Raw genomic sequence first — 27,773 nt, 5'->3', positions numbered from 1 at the left:
TAGAATTAATTACATTAATTAGCATTTACCTCATTCTTTTTTGGTTATGCCTTTTTCACTAGGTTGTTTTGAATAAGAAATTTGACCTGATTTTTCTGTCATGCATCGGCATTTAGCATAGGGCCTGTTAGACTGTTAAAACATAGTTTACGAGGGCTGTGGCTGTGGCTTAGTGGTAGAGTGCTTGCCTGGCACATGTGAGGCACTGGCTTTGCCCCTCAGCATCACATAAAAAATAAATAAAGTTATTGTGGCCATCTACAACTAAAAAAAAAGTTTTGGAGTTAAATCTTGGTCTCGATACCATTTTCGTGTTTTAGTAAAGTATCTAAACAGCACTAATAGGGTTTTCTGTGACAGTAGCAGTGTGTTATTTGTGCTTTCCAACAAGGTAGCCACTTGCCACATGTGGCTATTGAGCATTTAAAATGTGTGACTAAGAAACTAAAGTTTTAAATAAATACAATTGAAAATTTATTTCCCAAGCTAGCTACAAGTTGAGTGTTCAGTAGCCATGTGTGATTAGTGGCTACCATATTGGACACTGCAGAGCTATTCTTTATTGAGGTGCTTTCTTCTCTAATACACATGCTTCTTTCATGATTTGAAAATGCCCCCACACTAAAATGGAAAAGGATTCTGTGCCCTTACATTTAAATTAACTAGCCCCATAGGTTCTAGCCTACCTTGAATCTTTAAATTGGATATCTATATCTATGGTGAAGTCATCTTCCCTGAGGTGTTTGTTCACAGACTGAGTTGCCATCAAAAAATTTATGAGATTTACAAAAATTACTTTTTCTCCCTTAAATACTACTTCTATTCCTAGTGTGTTACTTTTTTTTTTTCCATTTTTTTAAGGATTTTTTTTTTTTTTTTTTTTTGGTACTGGGGGCTGAATCTAGAGGTATTTTCTCACTGAGCTACATCCTCAGCCCTTTTTATTTTTTATTTTGTGACAGGGTCTTACTAAGTTGTTGGGTCTGGTCTTGATCCTTTTGCCTCAGCCTCCCAAGTCACTAAGATTATAGACATGTGCCTCGGTTCCGAGCAGGAATTATTCTTAATTCATCCCCTTAGGCTCTGTTCCAAGTAGAACTAAAAACCTTCTTTTTTTTTTTGAGCACAGGGATTGAACTCGAGGGGCACTCAACCATTGAGCCACATCCCGAGCCCTTTTTTGTATTTTATTTAGAGACAGGGTCTCACTGAGTTGCTTAGTACCTCAACATTGTTGAGGCTGGCTTTGAACTCCTGATCCTCCTGCCTCAGCCTCCTGAGCTGCTGGGATTATAGTGCCAACATGCCCATATACTTCTCCTCTTCTTTATGGAATAGTTTGATGTACAGTCTTTTTGGATGAATAATTTTTTCTTTTTTGAAAGAGAGAGAGAATTTTAATATTTATTTTTTAGTTTTTCGGCAGACACAACATCTTTGTTTGTATGTGGTGCTGAGGATCAAACCCGGGCTGCAAGCATGCCAGGCGAGCGTGCTACCGCTTGAGCCACATCCCCAGCCCAAGGATGAATAATTTTTAAAAGTGTTTTTTTTTTATCATGCCTGAATATAGGTAAATAGGCCTTTTTCCCCGAATTACTTAAGACTTTCTTTAGACATCAAAACCAGCCAAACAACTAAAAAGTTTTGATTAGTCATTTGTTTAAACTTTGTTTACAAACTAGTTTTACCAGTTTTGGATGAGCATAACTTTTTGGTGAAAAGTTCTAATTTGTCATATTAGAAATAAATATCTGAAGTTGAGTTATCAACCAGGGTTGGGGTAAAGGGGTGTGTGTGTTGCAATGTATTATTGACTACATGTGTTTTAGTGCTCTAGAGTTCATTCTGTAGCCCCTTTACACATAGGGTGCTCATGTTGACTATTCAGGATGCTGAATGTGGATGTCTACAGTTTTATCCTAAGTAAATTGCCATTGTTAAGTTTGGAGGTGATGAAGAGTAATTGGCATTGTAGATAGCGAAAACCTTGGCTCTTGAACCTCTTGGATATCATGTTTGTAATACTGAAAAATAAGTTAGACCTTGAGTGTTCAAGTGATAGTTTACAATATGGATTCTAGCATTTTTTAAACATAAAGTATAGGGACTTTGTAAATTAGTCAAATTTGCTTTGCTGAAGATCCGTTTTACATCATATCCCCTAACTTTAATAGCATTGTGAACTCGGTAGTTTATTTACTGCAACTTCCCCGAACAAGGTTTGCTTTTTAAAAAAATAGAGGCTTTTGTCCTAGTCATACCTTTGTAACAAGAGTGGGTATTGTAACTGTTGACATTTTGGTCCTGCTTTTGAATAATAACTAGAATAGTTAAAGATAGTTGCAGGTTACCAATATTCTTATCAGTTGACCATCTAAACTGGGTTATTACCAGAAGGTTAATACAGTTCAAGATATCATATTTAATTTTATGAGCATATTAAGGCATTAGTTTAAACTACAGTGTGCTTTAAAATCTTGTTTTTAACTTGGGTTAATTTCCTGTAGTTACGTTTTAAAATGTCAGATTTTATGCCTGCTGTGTCAGAACTTATACATGCTGTGTGCATTTCAAAAGAAACAGAGAAATGGTTTCTGAGAGCAGTAGAGCAAGGACTAGTTATACAGGTGTGTAAAAGTTGACAGAGCTTTCCTGAGGCACTTTAGCATTGGAGAATAAACTTACTTAGTGTTTCAAATTATCTAATTATGTTCATATATTTATTTCTTTTAAAAGAAAACTGGGACCAAAAATGGTAATGATGTAACTTTACAGTTGAGAAGTTATGTGCATAGAAGCTAGGAAATTCAGTAATGTTCCCCCAAGCAACTATAACTCAGACATATTGCATGAGGTTTTTATGGTTTAATATATGATACCAGATAGAGTAATAGAAAATACTACGCTTTGTATATATAGCAGAGAAGAGCTATGGATTTTGTGGGAGCCATAATTTTGCATACCCAGATTTCAGATGTGTGTAAATTTTCAATAACGATATAGCATTTTTGCATATCTGTTTGAGATAAATAGCCATTGATACATCTAGAGATTTATGTGAATTTGTAGAGTTGATAACAGACTATGGTTACTGGAGTACCAAAGAGAAATTCTCAGGTGAGCATAAATTACAAGCATGTATTTTAAAATTAAAACTTAACTTAATCTTTCTTTTTATATTATTTAATAAATTAAGAGTACATTAGAAATATTTATCTTTGTAGTATAATAATTGAAAGCATTGGTTTTAACGTTAATATTGACTGTTTATCCTTTGGGAATTTCCTTTGAGTTGTCTTCATTTTTATTGTCAGTTCATTATCTTTGTTAAAATTATACAGAAATGAAGCTGAACTCCCATTCCCTCCTAAATTATACCTCCAGACCCGTTATGTCGGACCTCCAGGAGTAGATAATGTTTATCTTCCCCCACTCCCCCTCCTGGTATTGGGAGTTGAACTCAGGGGCGCTTTGCCATTGAGCTATATCCCAGCCCTAATTTTTAATTTTGAGACAGGGTCTTGTTAAGTTGCCTAGGCTGGTCTCGAAATCTCAACTAGCTAGGATCATCATGCTGACTGATAATTCTTGTCTTAATGTTCCTTAGAAATAGACTTGTGGCACAAGCATTGTGAATTAAGAATTTCTTTGATGTAAGTTAAATTATCCTTTCTCTTTTTTTCAGCTAAATCAAATAGAAAACTTACATTTCTATACTTGGCGAACGATGTCATCCAAAACAGTAAAAGGAAAGGACCTGAGTTCACTAGAGAATTTGAATCTGTCCTTGTGGATGCTTTTTCTCATGTTGCCAGGTATGTTGTCTGAGTTTTTTTGGTTTTGTTTTGTTTTTAAATGCATTGACTTTCCCACTTTTTCATTCTCTTTTGTGATAGCTTTTGTAAATTGACAGCTTTGTTCTACACAAGGAATGTTGTGGAGGCCAGATTGTAGTTTGTGTTTTGCTGGGCCCCTAAGAACTGAGTCCTGTAAACATTAGGATGCATTAAGGAGATTTTACCTGGTACTAGAAGCACATCTTTTCCCCTGACATATTCATTTATTGAATTTATTTCTTGAGTATGGTGTTTGTTTGTTTTATTTTTTGGTTTTGCTGAGTTGTCTCATTAGCTTATAAGGAAAAAACAAAGCTAAGTACTTTAAGAGTCTTTTAGTAACATATCTTCAATAGCAGAGATTAGTTACTTATGCCTTCTTGTTTACTTCCTTCTGAATGTCTGGATGTCTGTTACTAAAAATAATCATTATCATATCAAAAATAGTAATTATTAGTATGGAAAAGTAGGTGTTTGTTCTGACCAAATTGTATTGAGTCTGCAACTGTTGTGTTTTGTGGGAGAGAGGACTGGAGCCAGAGTACACATATAGTTAATACAGCATACATTGGATTAAAGATTTTATAAATAATCTTTATTTATTTAAAAACAACAACTTTTGTGGGCAAAAGTTGGATTCCCAAGAGGAGCAAAGGAGAACTGGTTTTCAGTGGACTATTATGTTTATAAATAAATATATATAAAAACATAGATCTTTGCAGAAGGAAGTTGGAAAGAGCAAAAAGAGACTAGTGGGTCAAACAGGAATTGTTCTAGGGTCTAAGGTGTCCGTGAAAGGCCTTACATGGGAAATTAAGTTTGGCATTCCTTAAAGGATTTGAAAATTTAAAGGAATAAAATTAAAAAATTTTTTAAATGACGTTTAACTTTCTAGGGATGGAAAAAGATTTTTATTTGTTAACTGCATAGCTAGCTCTTTTGATGAACATGGATACTGAAGTAACAGTGTGTTACCAGTTTCGATTATTGGATTCTTTACAGTAGACGATTATAGATAGCTATCTGAAACTGGAAACAGGAATTTCTTCTTTTGATGAGATTTAGTTCAGTTTCTTAGACACTGGCTGTCCTCAAAAACTGTTTGAGTGACCGTGGGTGTATTACATAACTTTTTTTTTTCCTTTGGTACTGGGGATTGAACTCAGGGGTACTTGATCACTGAACCACATCCCCAGCCCTATTTTATTTAGATACAGGGTCTCACTGAGTTGCTTAGCACCTCACTTTTGCTGAGGTTGGCTTTGAACTCACGATCCTCCTGCCTCGGCCTTCTGAGCTGCGCCACTGTGCCTGGCGTATTACTTAACTTTTGATCCCAAGTTTCCTAATTAGTTAAAAGGAGTTAGAATATCACTTATCTTGTCGGGGTTATTTTGAAGCTGAAGTAATATAATTTGTTGAAAAGTACATAGCACAATGCTTCATCTGCATTCTTTTCCTGTTCACTAGAATGTGCTAAATTATAAGTTTCCTAAAGGAAAGGACCATGTCCTCTTTTTTTGTTGTTCTTTGCCGTATGCCAGGGATCTCCTAAGGGTCTAGCACAAAGCTGTTGGGTTACATAGCTTTAGGGAGTACCATTTATATAACTTGATGAAAATGGTGTCCCAAGATTTGGGCAATTTTGTGATATTTGTTGAATGAGTTAATTAATATTTATTCATTGGGGAAAAGGTTTGGTCTAGGGAATTGGCTGAAATAATCTCCTGTAGAGACAGTAAACACTTACTTATAAATGGATCAATAATCTTTAGCTGCCTTCAAACTTATAATATTATGCTAAGTAGGAAGGAATGGGAGAAGAGGAGTGGGTAATACCAGGATTAAAAATTCCTTTTCTACTTGAGAACAACCTAAAACCTATCTATGCAGGAGGCACTGTGAAAACATCTTGTCAGATTCATCCTGGTCTTTTTCTGTAAAAGCCCCAATTCCTTTCTTTTGCATTCTTCTAGTTCTTTCAAGGTCCTGCTTGGGTCTCTATTTAGGATGCCCGTGTTTTTAGGGTCCTTTTCCCCACTGTATTATTACAACAGAAGTCCAGCCACTACTTCAATCCTGATGCACCTTCTCAACTGACAGTAGCCTTAGCCTAAAATATGTTCTTTGTATGCATTTTCTGTGACCAGGGTAGATTTGACTTAATAGCAGTTTAATTAACCAGATTATATACTTATTATCTACACAAGTGTCTTGTTTTCTTCTCAGTTTGGAATTGTACAGACCGTTTTTTATTCAACATGCATTTGAGTGTCTTCTTGTGTGCCAAATACAGATCCAGACACCATGGGAGCAGCAGGACTAAGGCAGGCAAGGAGGATGGAACGAACATGACACTTTCAGGGAGTGATAATATGAACAGAGCCAAATAGGTGGTGCTCTAGAGTGGGACCTCTTTTTGGCAGTGTGATTAAGGAAAGCCACATTTAGAAAGGAAATGACATTTGAAGCAATCATGCAAAATAGGAACAGCTATTAAAAAGAACCTAAGATAGATATCATCAAGAGAAACAGAACGAAAGCACTGTGCTTCGAACATAGTGAGTAAAGGGAGAATTAAAACCCAAATGACATTAGAGAGGTGGACAGGTAATAGTCATGTAAGCCTTGGGAGAGGATTGTATTCTATAAGATGTCAATTAAGATTTTAAGAGGGGAAATGATATATTCAAACCTACATTTTAAGAAAGATCTTTCACAATAGCTAAGCTATGGAACCAACCTAGGTGTCCTACAACAGATAAATGGATGAAGAAAATGTGGTGTATATATACACAATGGAATATTACTCAACCATAAAAAAGAATGACTTTATGACATTTGGAGAGTATTATGCTAAGTGAAATAAACCAAGGTCGAGTGTTCTCTCTAATAGGTGGTTGTTAACATACAGCAAGTGGGGGTGAAGAAGTTCAGTAGATTAGACAAAGGAGAATGAAGTGGGGGGCAGGTATAAGAAAGATTGATTCTTATATAACTTTCCTGTGCACATATATGAATATACCTCAGTGAATCTCTACATTGTGTACAACCACAGACTGGGATCCTAATTAGAATAAGAGGTATTCCATGTTTGTATAAATAAGTCAAATTATACTCTACTGTTATATATAATTAGAAAGAACAAAAACTAAAATTTTTTAAAAAGAAATTAAGTTAAATCATTTTTAAAAAAAAATTCTTCTTTAAAAATGGTGTGGTGTGGAGAATGGCTCACAGAGACCAAGGAGGCAGAGACCTGGAGTTAGAAGGCTATTGCTGTAGTACAGGCTATGGTGACATTAAGTTGGATTAAAGCAGTGAGAAGATAGCTTCTATTGAGTGATTGATTACTTTGTGGGTGGACTTTTTAAAATTTATTTTTATTTTTTTGGTTGTAGATGGACATAATACCTTTATTTATTTATTTATTTATGTTTATGTGGTGCTGAGGATCGAACCCTGTACGTCATTCATGCAAGGCAAGCGCTCCACCATTGAGCTACAACCTCAGCCCTGCAGGGGTAAAACTAATAGGATGTGTAAGAGTTGAGTGGGAGCTAGTCGCTAGGGAAAAGAGAAATCCCAGATGATCTCTAGGTTTTTGATATAAGTGGACAGGTGAAGGTACTTTTTTTTTTTTTAATATTTATTTTTTAGGTGTAGATGGACACAACACAGTGCCTTTATTTTTTATGTGGTGCTGAGGATTGAACCCAGGTCCCGCCCGAGCTAGGTGAGTGCTCTACCGCTGAGCCACAATCCCGGCCCTGGTGAAGGTACTTTTTACTGAGCTGAAGACTGGGGAAAATATTTGATAGAGGGAAAGAAATTGGTTTGGCCATGTTAACTTTGAGATGGCTGATAGAGAGTCCAAGGGGTGAGGCTGGGGAGGCAGATGGGCAAAATAGGCTGAAACTCAGTAGAGACATGAATTTGGAAGTTATCCCTATACATACACATGATACTTATTTATTGTACTTGTTTATGGGTCTCTAAGACCACACCCAGGTTTGATGACTCCCTGGGAGTACTCACAGCTGTGATTTATTACAGCTAAAGGAGACAAAGCAAAATCAGCAAAGGGAAAAGGTACATGCAGTAAAGACTACAAGACTCCAGGAATAAACTTCCAAGGGTCCTCTCCCAGTGGAGTCACACAGGCTTAATTAATTTCTCCAGCATTAAATTGGGATAGCATGTGTGTAGTGCAGTCTAACCGGGAAGCTCATTGGAGATTCAGCACCCAGACCTTTCCCTGGGCTCAGTCATGTAGAGCACCCTCTGCCATCATTCCAGGCTCCTAGAAAGAAAGCAGTTGTTTCTTTGGAACCATATTGTTTTTATGATTAGTTTAGACACATTAAACCACACTGATCAGTTAGGAAATACTGGGAACACTCCTGAAATCCCAAGGCCCAACTTGTCAGCAGGCCTCTCTGAGGGTAGCGGGTTTCATCATTCTGTGACCTCTTTCTGAACAATTGTGAAGGAGCGTTTCTGCTCCATCTTTCCTGGGGTGCTGTCAGAAATGCTGAGCATGCTGAGTTAGAATTCGTGCCTCTCATAGGCCTACTACAGGCCTGCTGAACCTGGGAAAAACAGGTACACAATTATGGTACTTTTATGCAGGAACTGCAGGAAGAAAAGCCCCTAAAGGCCTCAGGTGTCCAGCTGACACTTCCAAGCTGCAATTTTGTTGAGGGGCGGGGGCAGGCAGGTATATACACATTGTTTACTGTTTTTTTAAAACATTTTTTTAGTTGTAGATGGCCACAATAACTTTATTTTTTTGTGTGGTGCTGAGGATCGAACTCAGTGCCTCACGTGTGTGAGGCAGGTGCTCAACCACTGAGCTACAAACCCAGCCCACATTGTTTACTTTTTGTTGTTATTGTTATTGTTTTGGTACCAGGGATTGAACCCAGGAGCACTTAACCACTGAGGCACATCCCCATCCCTTTTTTTTTTTTGTATATTATTTAGAAGTGGGGTCTTGCTGAGTTGCTTAGGGCCTTGCTAAATTCCTGAGGCTGGCTTTGAACTCGTGATCCTTGTGCCTCAGCCTCCTGAGCCGCTGGGATTACAGGTATGTGCCACCACGCCCAGCCACATTGTTTACTTTTATGGTCAATTTTGCCTTCTGTATAGAAAAAAAATGAGCATTGATTGATTTTATAATTAGTTAGAATTAAAATATACATGAAGTGTTCAACATAAAAAAATTGATGAGACATATGAGCAGGTGCAGTAGCACACACCTATAATCCCAGTGTCTTGGGAGGTTGAGGCAGTAAGATTGTGAATTCAAAGCCAGTCCCAGCAACGGTGAGGCACTAAGCAACTCAGTGAGCCCCTGTTTCTAAATAAAATACAAAATAGGGCTGGGGATGTGGCTCAGTGGTTGAGTGCCCCTGAGTTCAATCCCCAGTACCAAAAATAAAAAAATAAAAAAGAGAGAGAGAGAGAGACATACGAAGTATATAGGTTATTATTTGTCATCTTTCAGTTCATTCATAGATTCATGGCAAAGGGTTTTTTAGTCTTTTTTTTACTTAAAGATTTCTCAATTTAGAATGAAGTTGGTGCAACCTATAAAGATAATGCCCCTTGGGGCTGAGATTGTGGCTCAGCGGTAGAGCACTTGCCTAGCACATGTGAGGCACTGAGTTCGATTCTTAGCGACACATTAATTAAATAAATAAATGAATAAATAAAGGTATTGAGTGTGTCTACAACTAAAAAAAATTTTAAAAAAAGATAATGTCCCTAATTTTGTAAAGTTATTTTGTTGCTTTAGTTGTGTCTGATTCCAGATGCAAAAGTGACTTCAGTTCACTGTAGTTACTTATTGCAAAACCTCATCAGTGAAAAAAAATTTTTTTTTTTTTTGCTTTTTTACCTATAACTTTGAAACCTATCTAATAAAAATCTTGCTTTGCTATACTGCTCAAGGAAATAGCCTATTCTGGCTAGTTAAATTCACTAAGTTTGGACCTCCTTTTTAACGTTAGCCTTTAATAATGAAAGTCCTTGAAAATATTTTGTGGTGGGGTGCGGTAAGTGCATGCCTGTAATCCCAGCAGCTCCGGGGGTTGAGGCAGGAGGATCTTAAGTTCAAAGCCAGCCTCAGCAACTTTACAAGGCCTTAAGTAACATAGCGAGACCCTGTCTCAAAATTAAAAAACAACAACAACAAAAAAAAACCAAAACCGGATTGAGGATGAGGCTCAGTGGTTAAGCATCCCTGTATTCAATCCCTGGTACCAAAAAAAAAAAAAAAAAGAAGAAGGAGGAGGAGGAGGAAAATGAAAATTGGTTTCCATCGTTCCATTGTTAAGTAATATGGCAGAAACTGTACTCAAAACCAGTCTTGTCCTAACTATTCCCAGGAACGGTGGATGGTGGGGCAAGTAGGTATTATGCCCCCTTAACTCAGTTCTCAAGTATTTGTTCTCATGATTAGTATCTCTCTGAAGTGTACAGAGAATTTACAGAGAACAGATTTTTTTTTTTTTATGGTAAAAGTACCAACCACTTAAGATTTGGTTCGGTGCTATGAGATATATATAAACTTGTACATATGATAACATCAGGGACTTCACATCCGCCCCCCCCCCCCCAACTTTAAAAATTTTTTTTAGTTATAGATTTGCCTTTATTTTATTTTTATGTGGTGCTGAGGATCAAACCCAGTGCCTTCCACATGTGAGGCAAGCGTTCTACCACTGAGCTACAACCCCAGCCCAGGACTTCACATTTCTGCTAGGCCACATGCTTAATATGGCATTTGAGCCCTCTCTAATTCCACTCTTGTCTTCCAGATTCTTCTGCTGTTTCCAGCCTGCCTTATATACTTCAGCTAACTGAATTTCTCAACCTCTGCTTTCTTTTTCCTTATTCCATTTTGGGAGTTCCATGCAAAGGAGAGGCAATAGCATGAGCAAAGCTCCGTGCATGAGAAGGAACAAGTTCTGGGTAGAAAATATGTTTAGCTGAGGGCCGCTAGAATGTGAAGCCCCAGATAGGGCATGGAAAGATGAGGCAAAGGATCTGGGGTGCTGCTGGATCAGGCCCTGGAGGTCAAGATCTAAGGCTTTATTTCAAGCATAATATGTAGTAAACTTTCATTGGTTGAGCTAGTGAGTGCTTATTTGATTTCTGATGCAAATTGACCATGTTGTAGAAAGATGATTGTTGGAAGCGAAGTATGGTTACATAAGTTTCTTTCAAAAAAAGATTACAATTCAACAAATAATTATTGTGCTTATTTTAGGGCATCTAGTGGTGATGGGGGAGATCAACACCTGCCTTTGTGGAAATTACTTTCAAACGGAAAGAGTAAACAAATTATAGCATATGAGAAGAAAAGTTGTACTGAGAAAAATTAAGAGGGGCAGGGGCGTCATTGTGGAGGTTAGGGAGGGACTCACTGGAAGGATGGTGTGGGTAGGAGATGAAGCCCCAGAACCAGTGGGCTGGGCTGAAAAGGCCTTGAAGGCTTTATAAGGACTTTCACTTAATAATGAGGGAGAATAGAAAGAAACACGGTCTGCCTTAATAAGCAGCTAGAGTTACATTATTATAACTTGTGAGAAGATTGGAGGAGGACAGGGAGGAAGCAGCAAAACCAGGAGTGAGGCCATGGTAGTAATCCAGTCAGGTGGTGACTGTGGCTGGGTAGGTCCATAGCAGAGGAAGGTGAGAACTCATTTCTAGATACATTTCAAAGGTGACATAAGAAAGTGTTTAATCACAAATATCAGATAAGTAGGTCATATCTTTGAGCTCTATAAATGTAGCAGTTTTTTCTTAACCCTGGTCCCTATCTTGAAAGAAAACATTCAATAAAAAAGGATTCATTTGTATATATTTTAGTTTACACTTTTAATCCCAGTTCAATGAAATCTGTCCCTAATAATTCATAAGTGACACAGTCTGATCAGGCCAGGCTGAAACCTCACCTCACTTTGAATGTTAGCATGAGCTTTACACAAGTGCTGCCAGCACTGAACTTGGTATGGTTTCTTCTTGATGTTCCCATTAAGGGTATGGACTTAGGTCCTAAGATGTTGTGGTGTCCCTTCTTGGTTAAAGTTACTCAGTCCAAGATCATTGACATCCACACAGTCTCACTAGACAGAACCATTGACAAGAACCAGTGCACATGAGGGAATTCTGTTCCCTTTCAAGAAGTCTTTTCTTACTCTTCTGCTTGTTGACATTTTTATGGTGGGTGCCAGATTTAGAGTGCCAGCTGTGTTCTACATCAAGAGTGTAACGTATTTCCTAATTTCTTTCAGATATAACTTACTAAGGACCTCCCTATTCTCAGTGTATTCTAGTCAGTGAGACACCTGTGTGTGAGCTTGAAACACAGACTTAGCCCAGTGTTAAATAATTAGGAAGTAGTTAAAAGTTGAGGTCAGTCTTGACATATGTATGTACACATTGAATTTATGCATGCAGAGGTTTGGTGTGTTGGTGTGGTAAATTTTTCAATGTAAACATTTGTTTTTGTTAATCTTTCTTTTTTTTAATTCTTAAAAGTTTTGGCCAATTTTAATTTCTAGTAGAATGTCTCCCACTACATTCCAGTTAACGTTTTCTTTTAAAAAGCAAACTGTAGAATTGATATGATCAATTTTTGATAATATTTTGTCTGTAAAAATTGGCCATTGGATTCCCCCCCACCCCGCCGCCATTTGCCCCATCTTTCAAAGGAGAAAAAAGATTTCTTCTGTCATATGATTGCTCTCTCTTTCCCACCCACCACAGGAAGAATGTAGTTTCTGGTCAAGTTTTGGGTATCCAAGTAATACAATATGTACTTTACTTTTCCTTCTGTTTTTAATTATGTAAATCATTTAGTCAGTTGTTGATTTTTTTAAAGTAGATCTGTCCTAATTAAAAGCAAAAAATTTAAGCTTATATATATCTTTTCATCTTTTCTGGGCAGAGAGGCAGATGAAGGCTGTAAAAAACCTTTAGAAAGATTGCTGAACATCTGGCAAGAACGAAGTGTGTATGGCGGCGAGTTCATACAGCAGCTGAAGCTGTCTATGGAGGACTCCAAGAGCCCTCCCCCCAAAGGTAGAAACATCACCACATGTTTACAGCTCTTGGTCTTTGCCTACTTTCGAATCAAATATGAAAAGCTGCAATGGGGGTTGCTGTGAACCACGAGCAATTTTATGATTCTTCAGAGAGAGATGATCATGAATGATGGTGAGAATTTACGTAGTGCTCGCAGTGTGCAAGCCTGGTTCTAGTATTCATGCTGTTGATTCTCTCCCTGGCTAACTTCTGCTATGTGTTCTCCTTGGCTCTCTCCTGTCTTTCAGAGACTTTCCTTGCAGAAGCGTAAGGAGCAACAGAGTTGTGGTTAACTAGGAAGTACCTTATACTAAGATTTTGTTCTAGCCTCGCTGTTAACTATTACAGGATCTTGGATAAGTCCCTAAGCCCTCTGAGAACTTGGTTCCTATTAAATATAAATGTGGGTTTGGAATGTACTTTAAGATTGTTTGCTTGTTGTCTAAAATGATGTTTTGTTTTTATTGAGCCCAGGATATCCTTAGGAAGTAAGTACGTGTGTGTGTGTGTGTGTGTGTGTGTGTAAGAGAGAGAGAGAGAAAGAGAGAGAGAAGAGAATAAGAGAATTTTACCAAGTTCTTCAAAAGGGCACATGTTATAAACAGATCAAATGTTATTGGATAATTTGTCTTCTGGTTAAGTTACAGTTTAATTGTAGTTGGCATAACATGTTTCTCAGCTTCAGATCTGATTTTGCATATGTACTCACTGCCTGGAGGATCAAGTCCAAGGTCTAATAGTTTTGAGGACCTTTCTAATCTGAAGTAGCCCACTTTTCTAGATCATTCCCTTTCCATTCTCTCATATATGCCCTATTCTTTGCCTATTCTGAATTACAAGTTTCCCCTCTGGATTCTCTGCTGGCACTCACCTCTTCTTCTGCATCTGCAGTTTACCTCTGCCTGAGATGTCCTTTTGCCCCTTTTACTATGTGAATGTGTTCTCCGAGTGCTTCTCTCACTCTGATGGCTTCCTTGCTTGTCTGGGCACATGTAACCATTCCTTCCTTATTCTCTGCTACCATATACATGCTCTGCTATAGAACCTGCTGGAATTAGCATGCGTGACAGTATCATTCATTCAACAACCCTTAACTATGTACCCTTTATGATCTCTTCCAGGTCTAAAATGATATGCATTTTACAGTAATTTCTAACTTTTCTGTGAAACTAAAGGTTAGAGGCTTTCTAAGATGACATACATGTTTTCAGGCTACAAGTTATTGTTGTTTTACTTGGAGTTGTTAGGAAATAATTCTAGGGTCATTCTGGTGGGAGTTGCTGAAAAGTGAGATGTTTGCTGCTTTGGATTCTGGTAGTGTTGGTATTGTGTCCTTTGGAGGTATTTATTTTGTACAGCTTTGGGGAATTATCCAGCATTATTTTCTATAATCTGCCTTTCAATTCATTTGGTAAACAGTGCTGGTTTTTTAAAGCACTTTTAGGTAAGCAGGAGGGCTCTGGAAAAAGAATGCTTGAAGCCATGTCGAATTTCAGTTCAAGCATTTGGTGGACATGTGCTTTGGGTGAATGGCTAAGCTAAGTGCCATAGGAAGGAACAGGAGAGGAGTGGGAAACAGGGAGCAGTCAAACAAATAGGGGGGATGTGTGGCAGTGGTGGTATGGAAAATCGCTCCGTTGGGTTTCTGATTTTTTTGTTGTTGTTGTTGTTTTTTAGTCTAGACAGACATTAACAATAAATAACAAAGGCAGTAACCATGTGAAAGATAATGCTAATCTAAAGATAATTTCTCTTTTCCTGTTTTTTAAAGAAAAAAAAGCAAGTTGCAGAGGTTTCAGTGTGTGTTGGTCTCAGCCAACTTGCTGTGTGTCCTCTGGACCTGAGTTATCAGAAGGTTTTACAACAACTCTTTCAAAATATTGATAAGTTCTCCAGAAGTTTTCATTTCCAAATTTGAATAGTCCTTTTATATTCTGGCTTTTATTCATGGGTACTTCTTTGTCTTGAGACAACGTTATAGAGTTTTTGAAATAATAAATTTCCTGTGGAACTTTGAGTTCTTACTGCAAAGGAGCATGCATGAGCTTAGGAATTCTGTTTCAAAGCTGTAGATTGAATTTATATAACTGTCTCAACAGGTGCAAAGCCCAGGTGTTCTAAAGTTGCCTCTGTTCTTGGGAATACTCAAGTTGTTGTTTGACTAGACAGAACTTTATTATGTACTTGAATCACATAGTGTCATGCAAATGTGGAAGAATTTAAAAAGGGAAGGTAGACAAAAAGAATGAGCATTTATCAGGTAGCTGAAATGTACTAGTTTATCTTCTGCCTGCCTTGTTATTTTCATCTTTAAAACTACTTCATGAATTTGGTGTTATTTTCATATTTCAGGTGAGGATACTAAAGCTCAAAAATACATGGCAATTTTGTTAAAGGGGATATAGGTAAGAAGTGGCAGCTTTAAACCCAGATCTGTATGATCTTAAGGCTGACCTACTTCATAATGGTTTTTTTTTTTTTCTCCCCCTGAAAGCCCAAGGATCTAGTACACTTGAGTTGTGACATGAGTTCATGAGGAGGTTACCCAACTTGCCTGGACATTAGTGCAGTTTAGGTATTCAGACTTACAGAGTTACGAATCTCAGTTCTCACTGCTAAAGCCTTGTGACCTTGAGCTTAGCATTTGACCTCTGAGCCTCAGTTCCCCACTATCGAGGATGGTTGTTATTAGTTACACTTCATAGGGTTGTGGTGAGGATGAGTTAATACAGGTAAGATACTATCAGTGGAGCAATGAAAATGACTTTTATTTGTCCCTCTCATTCTAATAGTTAATATTCTGAGCACCTGTATATGAGCCAGTAGCTCAAGTAGAAGGAGACTTACGGTATTTTCAGTCCCTTGGATTTTGTGCAAGGCTCAAGGGCATACTCATTAAGAGCAGAGCTCTGGGCTTGCCTGGGTTCCAGACCAGTCTTGGCTGCTCTGTTCAGTGAGATGAGGGGCGAGTGCTTTTTAAAACCATACCTCCAGGGTTAACCCTTTATTTCTTTCAGTTTCTTTCCCACAAGTAATGTCTAATGTGCTTTTTAAAAATTTTCCTTTATTTTTCAAGGAGGAGACAGAATGAAGCAGCTGTTGCCAACAGTATTTCCTGTTTCTTTTCTAAAAGTAATGTAAAGCTTGGTGACATGTTGAGTATGGGTAGTTCCCGCTACGTGGGAGGTTGAGGAGAGAGGGATGCTGAAGTCAACAAGAGTTAGAGACCATCCTGGGCAACATAGTGAAATTTGGTCTCAAACAAAAACAAATAAAAGTAATGTAAAACTGAAGGTGTGTGTGTGTGTGTGTGTGTGTGAGTGTGTGTGTGTGTGCTTTTTTTTAAGAGAGAGAGAGAGAGAGAGAGAGAATTTTTAAAAATATTTATTTATTCATTGTAGTTTTTAGCAGACACAACATCTTTGTTTGTATGTGGTGCTGAGGATCGAACCCGGGCCGCACACATGCCAGGCGAGCGCGCTACCACTTGAGCCACATCCCCAGCCCCATGTGTGTGTTTTAATTGCAGAAAATTTCAGGTGTATCCTTCAGAAAGTCCAGCTTTGCAGGTAGGGAGCTGTGTTTATAAAGTGGTTTGGGAGCCTTCAGGCCAGCTTTTTTGCCTTAAGGTTAGTTTCACAGTCTGCCATAGTATCTGAAATTCTACCAGTAAGGCCTCTCAGAGACGCACTGTCCCCTTAGGTAACCAGGATTACTTGAGGGTTAGTCAAATACAAGGCTTCCTGGAGACATAAAGATGGGTCAGAGGATAGAAGAGAAGGTGCACAGAATGAGGACAGAAGGACATTAGCCTCCCGTAGTGCCATCCTGCCTGTGCGGAGCGGTTGAGTAAAAAAGGGAATGTAAATAAATACCATGGTCAGAAGCTAGATTGATTGTTGAAGGCTTATCTTAACTTCTGATGTAGGAATGCAACGGGCAGATTTGCTGGGTTATTATTAATGGCTGTCTGGCTCAATTGAGAATTCTGGGCATCATAACTGCTAACTTTTTAGCTTTAATAATCATTTCTGGCATAGCACCAGCACTTTCCAAGCTCTGAGACTCCTCCCTTCATGAGGGTATACACTCTGGTCTGTCACCCCTTTTATAGGAGGTGGAGGAATAAGACACTTAGTGTTCTTCTCAGGGAGGAAGGCTTGCCAGCAGTCATAAAACAGCAATGCCAAGTGCTTTTAAAGAGAGGCCCAAGTGCAGTGGGAGTTGGAGGGAGTGCTCACGATGCTGCTGCCATTAGCCACAATGGGTTTGAGCTTAGAAGGACAGTGTGAATCACTAGCAGCCATTCAAGATCTTTGCATAGAGACAAGATAGGGTGAGGGGAAGAGCAATTTAACAATACAGTCTAAGTTGGAAACGGAGCAACTGATGGCAGGGAGACCAGGTGGAACAGTGGTTTCAACAAGGTGTGATGAAGGGAGGATTGCTAATGAGAGGCTGGGCCTGGGAAGGGGTGAGAGTTTTGCCAGACATCCCGCAGGGGTGTGAAATCTTACAGAAGTCAGGACTTTGGGATAGGTTCTGATGGTCTTCAAGGTTTTGTACTTGGAAGATGGGCCCAATGGAAGTCTTCATGATGGAAATAGGTACCTTAGGGGATAGGAGTCAGAGGGGGAAAGGATGGATAATTCATTTCTAGAAATCTTAGGTTTGCAGTACCAGTTGATTCTCCAGCTGAAAATAAAAGTACACTGGAAAAGTAGGCTGGTGATAGTTAGCATCTCCTCTATACCCTCTTCCCTCTTGATGGCAGAAATGACCTTGAAATTATTTTTATCAGTGGAAACTGATAAAAGTCTTGTACTGCTAGAGTGTGGAGGCAGAAGGCTTTGGCTTGTGGACCCAGACTTAGGCTAACAAGCCTCCTGACTTAGCACAAACCATAACCTGTGGGGCTGGATATTCTCAAGAAAATGAAGTGTGGGAAAGCAAAGGCCAATTTAATGCCTTTCATTGCCAAAATTGAGTGATTCAGAGTGTCCTGAGGGTAGTGAATATATGATAGAATCTGTATAAGAGTTTGGAGATTATTTCAAGTTACAATTTTTTATATCTTTAGTGTTTTAACATTTATTGAGGACTCTTAGAAGCAAACAAAACCATATATACTACCCCTTACACATGGCCACTTTGAGGCTATAGAGGCTAAATATCTGTATGTCTGTACCATACATTAATTAAGCAGTGTGTGAGAAGTTCTGTCAGATGTTTCATATTAAATGATATCCTGATAGATTTCCATTTAAAAAATACAGCAGTCCTTGTTTTGCATGATAGTGCAAGACTGAAATGACCATGCAAGCTGAAGTATACAGGGTGAACTTACTAGTCAGTGAGATAATGCTTTTTTTTTTTTTTGAGGAGGAGGAGGTGGTCAAAGCGTTGAAAACTTACTATAGATAAAACAAAAAGGTAAAATAGTAGTTACTTAGTATTTCTTAACTCAAAAATTAGAAACATTGACCCATTTGAATCAAATGTATGATATGTCAAGATCATTGTAATGTTTTGAGCAACTAATAAAAAATTTTAAAAATCAGAAACATTGAGAGTAAAAATGTTTTCTCTGTAATAAAGTTAGCAAGGGTAGTTTGATCAGTGTCTGCCTTCTAGTCTAGTTTGAACAGAGCGGGCATCTTTCCTAGGCCTTGGAGAATAGTTCAGCATTTTGTCCTTTGTGCATTCAGTGTGCTGAAATCTCTTTGAGAGTTCCTCTTGTGTGATGTTTTTGTCAGCATCACTTCAAGGACATTGCCAGCCTTCTGCTGCCACCCCGTTCTTCATTTGCGTTGATTCTGTGACCTTATCAGTTCCTCTGGCTGCGGTCTTGTGTCTTGGTGGTGGTGGTGTCCCGCGGCTAGCCTTTTCTTCTGAGCTCTGTTTACCTGCCATTTGGCTTTAGCTTTGGTTTAGTTTCTTTGCTGCACTTTCATCTCGGTAGCCAATTCCCTGTTTGGATGATTCATTTTTATGAACTGTCATATGGGTTTTATCCCAAAACAAGGAGGCAGCACTACCAGTACGCTGCCTGTGTGTGTGAGCTGAGTACAGATGCGCAGTGACCTGTCACTGGCAGATTTTGAAGAAGTGATGCGATTGGCCACTGATCATGCTTGGGGACTGAAGTATTTAGAGAAATTTTTACTTTATCCAAGTACTCAGAGTGAGCTATTATGATGGTAACTGAACTGTGAGCTCTTGTTGGGGGACTGCCTATATCACAAATGTTGCTGTTTCTTCTTTTACTTCTACTACTTCTTCCTTTGGTAGAAAAAAACAGAATATTAAAAAATACAATTTGTGATATTGACTTGACTTTCACTTCAAACATAGTTAGGTGAGATAATGTGTAAGGTAGAAAACAGGAGCTACTTGCTTGGTCCCAGAAGTGGTTTAATCAAAAAGTGTGTGTTCATTCTGTGTGTAACTCAGAGTTCTGAGGCAGGTGCCCCATGTCTCCTTTTTTTGACAGATGAGAGGGTACTTGTTTTGTGTTTAGTAATTCTAAGTGCAGAAAAAGCTTAGGTTTCAGAGTTATGCCTTTAGATGAGTTTTTGAATCTCCTTGAGCCTTTGTTTTCTCACCGTTAAAGTGGAGACATGGCATCTCAGAGTTACTGGAATGAGTAAATGTAAAGAAGTTATTGTAATGTCTTAGACATATTAGGTGTCCAATATTTCTTTACTTTCTAAACCAGAATTTGTCATTTAGTTTTATTTCCCGCAGTTGTTTGTCATTTATTTTATATTGTCCAATTTGATGCAATAGGAACAATTTTAGAATTAATGCATCTATCATAATAATGTAAAAGCAAACAGTACAGATAATAAAAAATATTACCTGTCAGCCTCAAAAGTGGTTAATCTAAAAATGGTAACTTCAGTAAGTTCTCCCAGTAGTATCAATCATATTTCTCAGAATGATGATGATGTTATTTTTTTTTAAATTTTAAGGTAAAATTAGGTTTGTTCATTTTAAAGGGATGACTTAAAGGGTATTTGTGTTTAGAATTTTTGACAGAGTTTTTTTGTTGAATTTCTCCTATTTTCTGAAATGATCCTGAAAAGGATGAAATACCTCATTTTATATGCAGTAAGTTATCTATAATCCCTTCCACACATTGGTGTACTTTATTATTTTGTCTGATGGGTTTCTTACCATTTTAACTTTTTTCTTAAGATATGAAGTTTTAATTAATACTATAATTTTGATTTATTTTTAGATGCTTGTTTTTGATAGTGTTTTTTTCAAACAGTCAAAATGAGATGACAGATCTTTTTGACTCTTCTCAGTAGTATAAGGAGGCACAGTCAATTAAGAATAATTGACATAAAGAGGCATCTGAAAACAAATGCCCCTTCTGCCCTATTTTTACATGTGGCCCATTGTGCGTAGCATTTGACCCTTGCCCAGAACAGGATATGCAACTCAAATTTGTCACCTTTTGATTTCCTCCAGCAGCAGAAGAAAAGAAATCTCTAAAGCGGACTTTTCAGCAGATACAGGAGGAGGAGGATGATGATTACCCTGGAAGCTACTCTCCCCAAGATCCTTCTGCAGGACCCCTCTTGGTATGTTTGACTCCCCCAAAATAGGGTTCAGTGGCTTAAAGTGACCTCTAGTTAAAGATTATGGCCACAAGGTGGCACTGGTGGCCAATCATATGGAATCACCAGAGGGCAGTTCTGGGCATCTAATACAAGATCTCATCCAGAGAAGCCTGCTGTGACTCTTGACCCGAGTTTATGTTTTTTAAAGTATTTGGATGTGATATTTTACTCCTAGAATTTAAAAATATTATTAAAAAGTAGATTGTTGCGAAAGGGGTAGATAATATGTTTAAAAGACATTCCAAAGTCTGCTGTGGCACGTCTCCAGTCTTCTGTTGTGGTGTTTTGCAAGTAAACAGCTTGTTCATATCTAGAACAGTCTGTGTGCTGAGAGTAAACTTTTATACTATAGCCAATTTAAATGTTAAAACAGGGAGTTTGCCTTTAACCATGTGTTTGCATTATTTGGGCTTTCATAAAACAAGTCAGCTTATGAATTCTTTGGTTGGTTTATTTCATCTATTTTATAGCCCTTGAGAATGAGACTCAAAATGACCGATTTTTAGTAACTTGCCCAGTGTCTTAATTTGAATCCAGGTCTGTCTTGCCCATGCCCCTCTTATTTTGTCTAAATCAGCTTTTATTACACGTAGGTGAATTCAAAGCTTATGTAAATGGGCTTGTGTCTTGTTAAAATGATTAAATGAAATGGCATTAGGTGACATACCTTTGCATCCAAAAACTTTAAAGAGAGCAACCTGAATTATCAGCTTTGTGGTCATTTAGCACTCTGTGCAGAGTAAGCTACTCTTAGGTCATATGGACTGGCTTACCTGTCAGTATTCTCTTTTCTGACAATTTAATAAACTCCTTTTAATACACACAGAATACATATTGGTTTGCTTTTCTTTTTGCCTCTCACCGTTGTTTATAGTTAGTGAGTTTGACTCTTAATTTGGGGAGTGATGATCATTCTGTAAAGCAAACTCAATTTGATTAGTCAACGCACAATTGTTGAACAGTTGATATATATATACCTTCAAGAGTTTTGCAACATTTCATTTGTGTCCTACTAGAGAACTAGAAAAATTAATTTTGTACATTCTTTTAGACTGTCATTGACTTCTGTATAAGCTCTGGAACTAAGACTTACGTTTTCAAAAGACCAGAAATGACCATTTTTAAAATTTGCCTTCACCTAATTTAACTCCAGCTAATTTTCTTTAAAATTCATATGTCTGTACAATATAGTGTTGTTTCTATTTTTATTTTATAGACTGAGGAACTGATCAAAGCTTTGCAGGATCTGGAAAATGCTGCATCAGGGGATGCTACTGTTCGACAGAAAATTGCTTCTTTGCCTCAGGAAGTGCAGGATGTTTCTCTATTGGAAAAAATAACAGGTGAGAAAGTGGAGTGTGGATGAAAGAGGAGAGAAGAGGAACCTATGTGTAGTCCCTCTACAGAGCATCAAACCCTAGGACATGTGTATGTCACTTTCCATGTGATACTGGGTGCTCTGCTACCTTGGGATTTGTGAACAGCTCACATGCTGAACAAAGAAGCTCTTGAAATAGTACTGATTCCAAGAATTATTGCAGAAGTGCTGGCATGCCACACCTGTGGGCACTCTAAATAAGGTACCAAACGGAGGTGCTGTCTGAGGGAAGAAAGTTCCACCACACAAATGGAACAGAGTATGGAAAACCCTCAAGGCCAGATGTGCTTAGAGCACATAGCATAGCGCAGAGGCCTTTGGAGTCACTTGAGAAGCATTTGCACTCCCTCGTTCTGCTTCCCAGCTCCAACAACTCAGCCTTGCTGGGAGGACACATGGTCTGTTGATCCTGCAACTCCTTCTAGCCTTTGAGTCCTCATTGTCTGTACTCAGCTTAGAGTCTTTGTCCTCTCTCACATACACCTTCAGCACCTGTTGTTCTTTCCTCCTTCACTGTAAAATCCCCTAAACTGGTTAACTCCAACTTTTAAAGAATTATTATTCCATGGCCCACCTCATTCTTTTTGTCCCAGTACTGGAGTCACACCCTGCATGTGAGGCAAGTCCTCTATCATGGAGTTGCACTGTTAGCCTATTTTGGTTTTTTAAATATTTATTTATTTTTTTCCTCTACCAGGGATTGAACCCAAGGACACTCTACCACTGAGTTCCATTCCTGGCCTTTTTCATTTAATTTTTATTTTAACTTTTTAAAATTTTTATTTATTTATTTTGATGTCAGGGATTGAACCTGGGGTACTCAACCACTGAGTCAAATCTGTCCCTGTTTTATATTTTATTTTGAGACAAGGTCTCACTAAGTTGCCTAGGGCCTCACTAAGTTGCTAAGGCTGGCTTTGAACTTGTGATCCTTCTGCCTCGGCCTCCTGAGCTTTTGATGCCACCTTGCCCAGCACCCTTATATATTGACAGATCTCATTATTTTGCTAAGAATGGCCTCAAACTTGCAGCCTCCTGAGTCCCTGGGGTGACAGCACCCTTAGCCTGTTAGGATTTTTAATTATGATAAAAATTCATGTAAAAGAATATAGTTTAGTAGAGTTACGTACTTTTACATTTCTGTGCAACCAGTTTCCAGAAATATTTTCATCTTATGAAACTGAAATTCTATACTCATTAAACAATAGCTCCTCATTTTCCCCTTCCCTTACCCACTGGCAGTCACATCCTTAAATCCAGCTCTTTATCTGCTCCATTCCTACACCTGTGCAGCTGAACATAGCTGGGAAAAGTAAATTATACATCTAGGCCAACTTCCTCTTATTTCTCTGGATTAACATCTGTTTTCCAAACCTGCCGCTCCCCCTGTGTGTTAGACCTGCTCCTCCTTACTCACTCAGGGACATTGCGCCACCCATGTTCCCTTTTTCATCTTCATGTCCAACAGGATCATTCTGAATAACATAAAGCCGTTTGTGTGTGGGCGCACTAGGGATTGAACTGAACCCCAGGCTTTCAGTTTGCTAAGTATGCATTCTACCACCAAGCTAGAGCCTCAGCCCCATAACATTTTGTATTTTTCCGCATGGGAAAGTTTTTTTGTTTTTTTTTTTTTTTTTAAATATCTTTATTTTATTTATTTATTTTTATGTGGTGCTGAGGATCGAACCCAGGGCCTCCCATGTGCTAGGCGAGCGCTCTCACGCTGAGCCACAATCCCAGCCCTGACATGGAAAAGTTGTTTTCTTGATCCCATATCTTTCTCTAGTTACTGCCTCATTTCTTTGCTCTTTTCAGCATGACCCCCTGACTGGATTGCTTCTGCTGTCCCCACGTCCTGCCCTCCCATTTTCCCCCGATTCCACTCTGTTGAACCTGCCCTTGTCAGATTTGCGATGCCTGCCTTGTTGCCGTGTTCTGTAGTATATTCCCTGCCCTTACCTTAACTTTCCCCAGTAGCATTCAGCCCAGTACATTGTTTCCTCTTACTGAAAATACTTTTCTTTACTTGGTTTTGTAGATAGACTAATAGTCCTTCCAAAATGTCTGATTCCTAATTCCTAAAACCTGTGAACGTTATCACATGTAGCAAAAAAGACATTGCAGATGGGAAGAGTGTCCTGGGTTATCCAGGTGGGCCCCCATGCAATCACAGGGTGGGAAAGTAGAAGTCAGATGAGGAGATAGAGATTGCAGGAATGTGCTTTAGAGATGGAGGAAGGGGTCCTGGTAATAATTGGTTTTAGCAGCAGTAGTCATTTAGGACCCCACATTCTTCTAGCTTTCCTCCCCTCCCTCTGACCGAGTCTTTTCCCTCCTTGCTTGTTTCTTCCCTTCTCCTTGTTCACCTAGTGTTAAGTACTTAGCCCTCTGCAGTTAGTTTCACTGGCAGTTGTTCACTTAGTCTCATGAATTTAGATAATTTCGTACTGATGTCCCCTAATTTAATCTCCAGTGTTGACCTTCCCTTTGAACTTGAGACCTGTACATACAACCTCCTGCTCAGTTTTAGTAGATGTCTTTATAGGCATTTTAAACTTAACCTGCCCCAAACTGGTCTCTGAAACTTATTTCTCTCATGGTCTTCACATCTCAGTGGGGCCCACTCCTTATTCCCATTGACTGGGACCAAAACCAGTACCTGATATCTTGTCAGCAACTCTGCTGCTACCTGGCACAAGTCACCACCATCCTCACTGGAATTATTGCAGTAGCCTCCTTCCCAGTCTTCTCACTTCTTCCATCCTTGACCTTCATCCCATTCTCAACGTAATAACCAGAATGGTCCTCTTAAACAAAAGTCGAATCCTGTCACCCTCTGCTCAGAAAATCCCAAGGACTCTGCTCATCACTTACAGTAGGAGCCGGAGGCTTTCATTGCCCCACAGTCTGGACCTATTATCTTGTGGACTTTGAGCACTTTCCCTTTGCGCTGTCCTCTGGGCTCCTTCCCAGGTACCCTCCCCTCTCAGAGCCTTTTATTAGCTGTTCTGTGGTGTCCCTTTCCTTCAGGCCTTTGTTTGCATATCACTTTAGTGAAGCTTACCCTGACCACCTTATTGAAAATTGTGTCCCCTGCCCCACCCCAGTGACCCATTCTTTCCCCTCTGCATACAGTATTATGTGTTGTTTCTCTTCCTACCTGGAGGGCAGAGTTTTTGTCCTCTTTGTCACCTGCTATCTCTGAGAACCACTGCACTCAGTAAGAGCTCAGGTATTTGTTCGGCTGGTTGAGAGATTGAACACACAGGATTGATGGGTTTTAAAGCTTGGTTGCAGTAGTGCACACCTGTAATCCCAGCAGTTTGGGAGGCTGAGGCAGAAGGGTTGCAAGTTTAAAGCTGGCCTCTGCTGCTTAGCAAGACCCTGTCCCAAAATACAAAGCAAAAAGGAAGAGGATGTAGTTAAATGATAAGGCACCCCTGGGTTCCATCCACAATACGGGGTGGGGGTGGGGGTCCTGATTGGAGTGGATTTAGTGGTGTAGGAGGAGAGTGGTAGTTACAAGGGGTAGAGACAACCTTTGACTTTTCTGTGAAAGAGGACTGGGGAAATGGGCAGTGGCTGGAGAGTGGCTGGAACACATACTGTCCATTGATATGTTGATAGTAATGCTTCAGAAAGGGGAGAGGAATCCATTAGGCAGGGAAATACAGGACTGTCACACAGTCTTCACATCAGCTTGGGAGGTATGTGGTGTCCATGCACAGGTGGAGGGTGCCCACAGAGGCTCACAAGTGCTCATCTGGCTCGTTAGGGAGGGCAAGGTGCCAGAGCACAGTCACAGGTAAGTCCCCGAAGCTAGATCTTGCTTCTACATTTGGACTACAATTTTTTATGACTCCTTAAACAATAAAAAGTTATTTTTCTGAGTTGCAGTTGTTTGGGCAAATGATTTATTTCCTTTGTGCGGTTCTTGAGGGTGAGAATTGATTTTTTAAAAAATCTTAAATCTTAAAAGTTAGTGATTTCCTTGTCGTTTTCCCCAGGCATTAAGACATCTTAATGAATTAACCACTTAAAAAAAAAAAGTCAGTTAATCAAGCAATGATAAAGCTAAAACTAGCCTGCCTGCTTTCCTCAACAGTTTGTTCCCAGACCATCCTCACTGATGTGGAAGAAGAGTCCTAGTCCTCTCTGCCCTCCATGATGGAGGCCCTTTCTTTGGGCCCTGTTTTGCTCACTCTTTCCCTTCACCCAGAACATCCTTTTGTTCCTTATCCCTGAGGAGGTGGAAGTGTCTGATCTTGGCATCAGGCCCAGTTGGGAACGCCTCACCAGTTCACCTCCCAGTATTCATGTTAAGGAGGCATGTATGCTGTTTGCCAAACAGATATGATGGTACAAATTCTTAAATCTCAGTTACCCGAAGAATGCCAAGGTCTCTCACCTCGGACAGCCTGTGACAGATGTGTATCACCAGGAACTCACTTTTTAGTTGTCTCATGGAACTGTTGGAGTCTGGAGCTTTTTGTTTCAAAGCATTTACCTACTGTTTTGATCTTTAAAGGTCTTTTAAGAATAAGAAGTAACACATTTCAAGTCCTAATCTCACCACACATAATTAATTACAGCAGTTCTTTATAAATACAAATCTTCCTTTTGTTTCTTCTCATTTCCTTGTGTTGAGTCTCTGTTCCACTTCTTACCAAAGATATCCTTTCTTATTGCTCAGGACAGGTTTGTTTCTTCCCCCTCCACAAAGCATGGGTTGGGAGCCATTTATTGGACATGAGTTCTGTCCAGTAGGTAATGACCAACCCTTTTTAAAAAGTGGAGTAGAATGAAAGAACACTTGGCACAAAGTAATTGTAAGTACTGTTTTGTGAAATGTTTATTTTTCTATGTGTTTACATAAAATATATTTCTATGGTGGGTCATGTTCAAAAACATTTGAAAGCCTCTGCTCCTTATCAGAACCTTTATTTTGCTGAATGCAGGAAAAGAGTTCAGGCTTCAGGTTTTCATAGTTGAAGAGGTAGGTTTAGAGATCTGACTTTGAGGCCCAACTCAACTGACCACATTGAACCTCTCAGCTGACCACATATTGAATTCTCGTTGATCATATTTTGTCTGTTTCCACACTGAAACAATGAATGTTTTTTTTTTTTTTAATTTCAGAGGGATATAAAAAGAATATTTAATGAAAAACATAGGCAAAAGCCCTTGAACTTCTCAGATGAGGAAAAAGTATTTCATGGGTGACCTTAATTATATTTTTGCTTGTTTTGTTCAGAGAGCTTTTGCAGGAATGGGCGTTCAAACATCGTTGCCAGATTTCTCCCCTGTACAGTTGCCTCCCTTCAGGTGATTCAGGAATGTCCTGTCTTGTTGACAGAGTCAGACAGAGCCTTTGGGTTTCTTGCCAGCCAGCTCATTGTTTGTCCATAGGTTCTGGCTTATTTTTGGAATCCATAATGGGAGAGAAACTGCAAATCTCCCCTCAGAAATGTTTGCAGTTGTACCTGTGTGATTTCTATTGTTTCTTTTTTTTGGTCTCATTTTTACTCAGACAAAGAGGCAGCTGAACGTCTTTCAAAAACAGTAGATGAAGCATGTCTGTTACTAGCAGAATATAACGGGCGCCTCGCGGCGGAACTGGAAGACAGGCGCCAGCTGGCTCGGATGCTCGTGGAGTATACCCAGAACCAGAAAGACGTGTTGTCAGAAAAGGAGAAAAAGCTGGAAGTGAGTACATTGCAAAGCAGAACCAGGCTGCCTGAGGCTCCCTTCCTGTAGGGAGGGTGTTTTTCTTTTCTTTTTTTTTTTTTTTTAATATCTTAGTTAACATTTTTAGCTTTTAAAAAT

General features: G+C 39.0%; 1 protein-coding gene across 2 annotated transcripts in view; it reads left to right on the top strand.

Annotated features, from left to right (window-relative positions):
• Positions 1-27,773, top strand: part of Rprd1b (regulation of nuclear pre-mRNA domain containing 1B) — a 50,471-nt gene that overhangs the window by 2,615 nt on the left and 20,083 nt on the right. Inside the window, exons 2-6 of one of the 2 annotated variants that reach the window (XM_015480796.2) lie at positions 3,689-3,818; positions 12,799-12,932; positions 20,418-20,527; positions 21,783-21,909; positions 27,478-27,653. In XM_015480796.2, coding sequence (XP_015336282.1) covers positions 3,689-3,818; positions 12,799-12,932; positions 20,418-20,527; positions 21,783-21,909; positions 27,478-27,653 — 677 coding nt within the window. Of the gene's footprint in view, positions 1-3,688; positions 3,819-12,798; positions 12,933-20,414; positions 20,528-21,782; positions 21,910-27,477; positions 27,654-27,773 lie in introns of both variants that reach the window. The other variant, XM_015480787.2, reaches the window with a different exon arrangement.

Source organism: Marmota marmota, unplaced genomic scaffold (assembly GCF_001458135.2).
Source record: "Marmota marmota marmota unplaced genomic scaffold, marMar, whole genome shotgun sequence".
Lineage (NCBI taxonomy): Eukaryota > Metazoa > Chordata > Mammalia > Rodentia > Sciuridae > Marmota > Marmota marmota.
The sequence above is the reverse complement of the archived record's forward strand: the minus strand, read 5'-3'. Positions and strand labels throughout refer to the sequence as shown.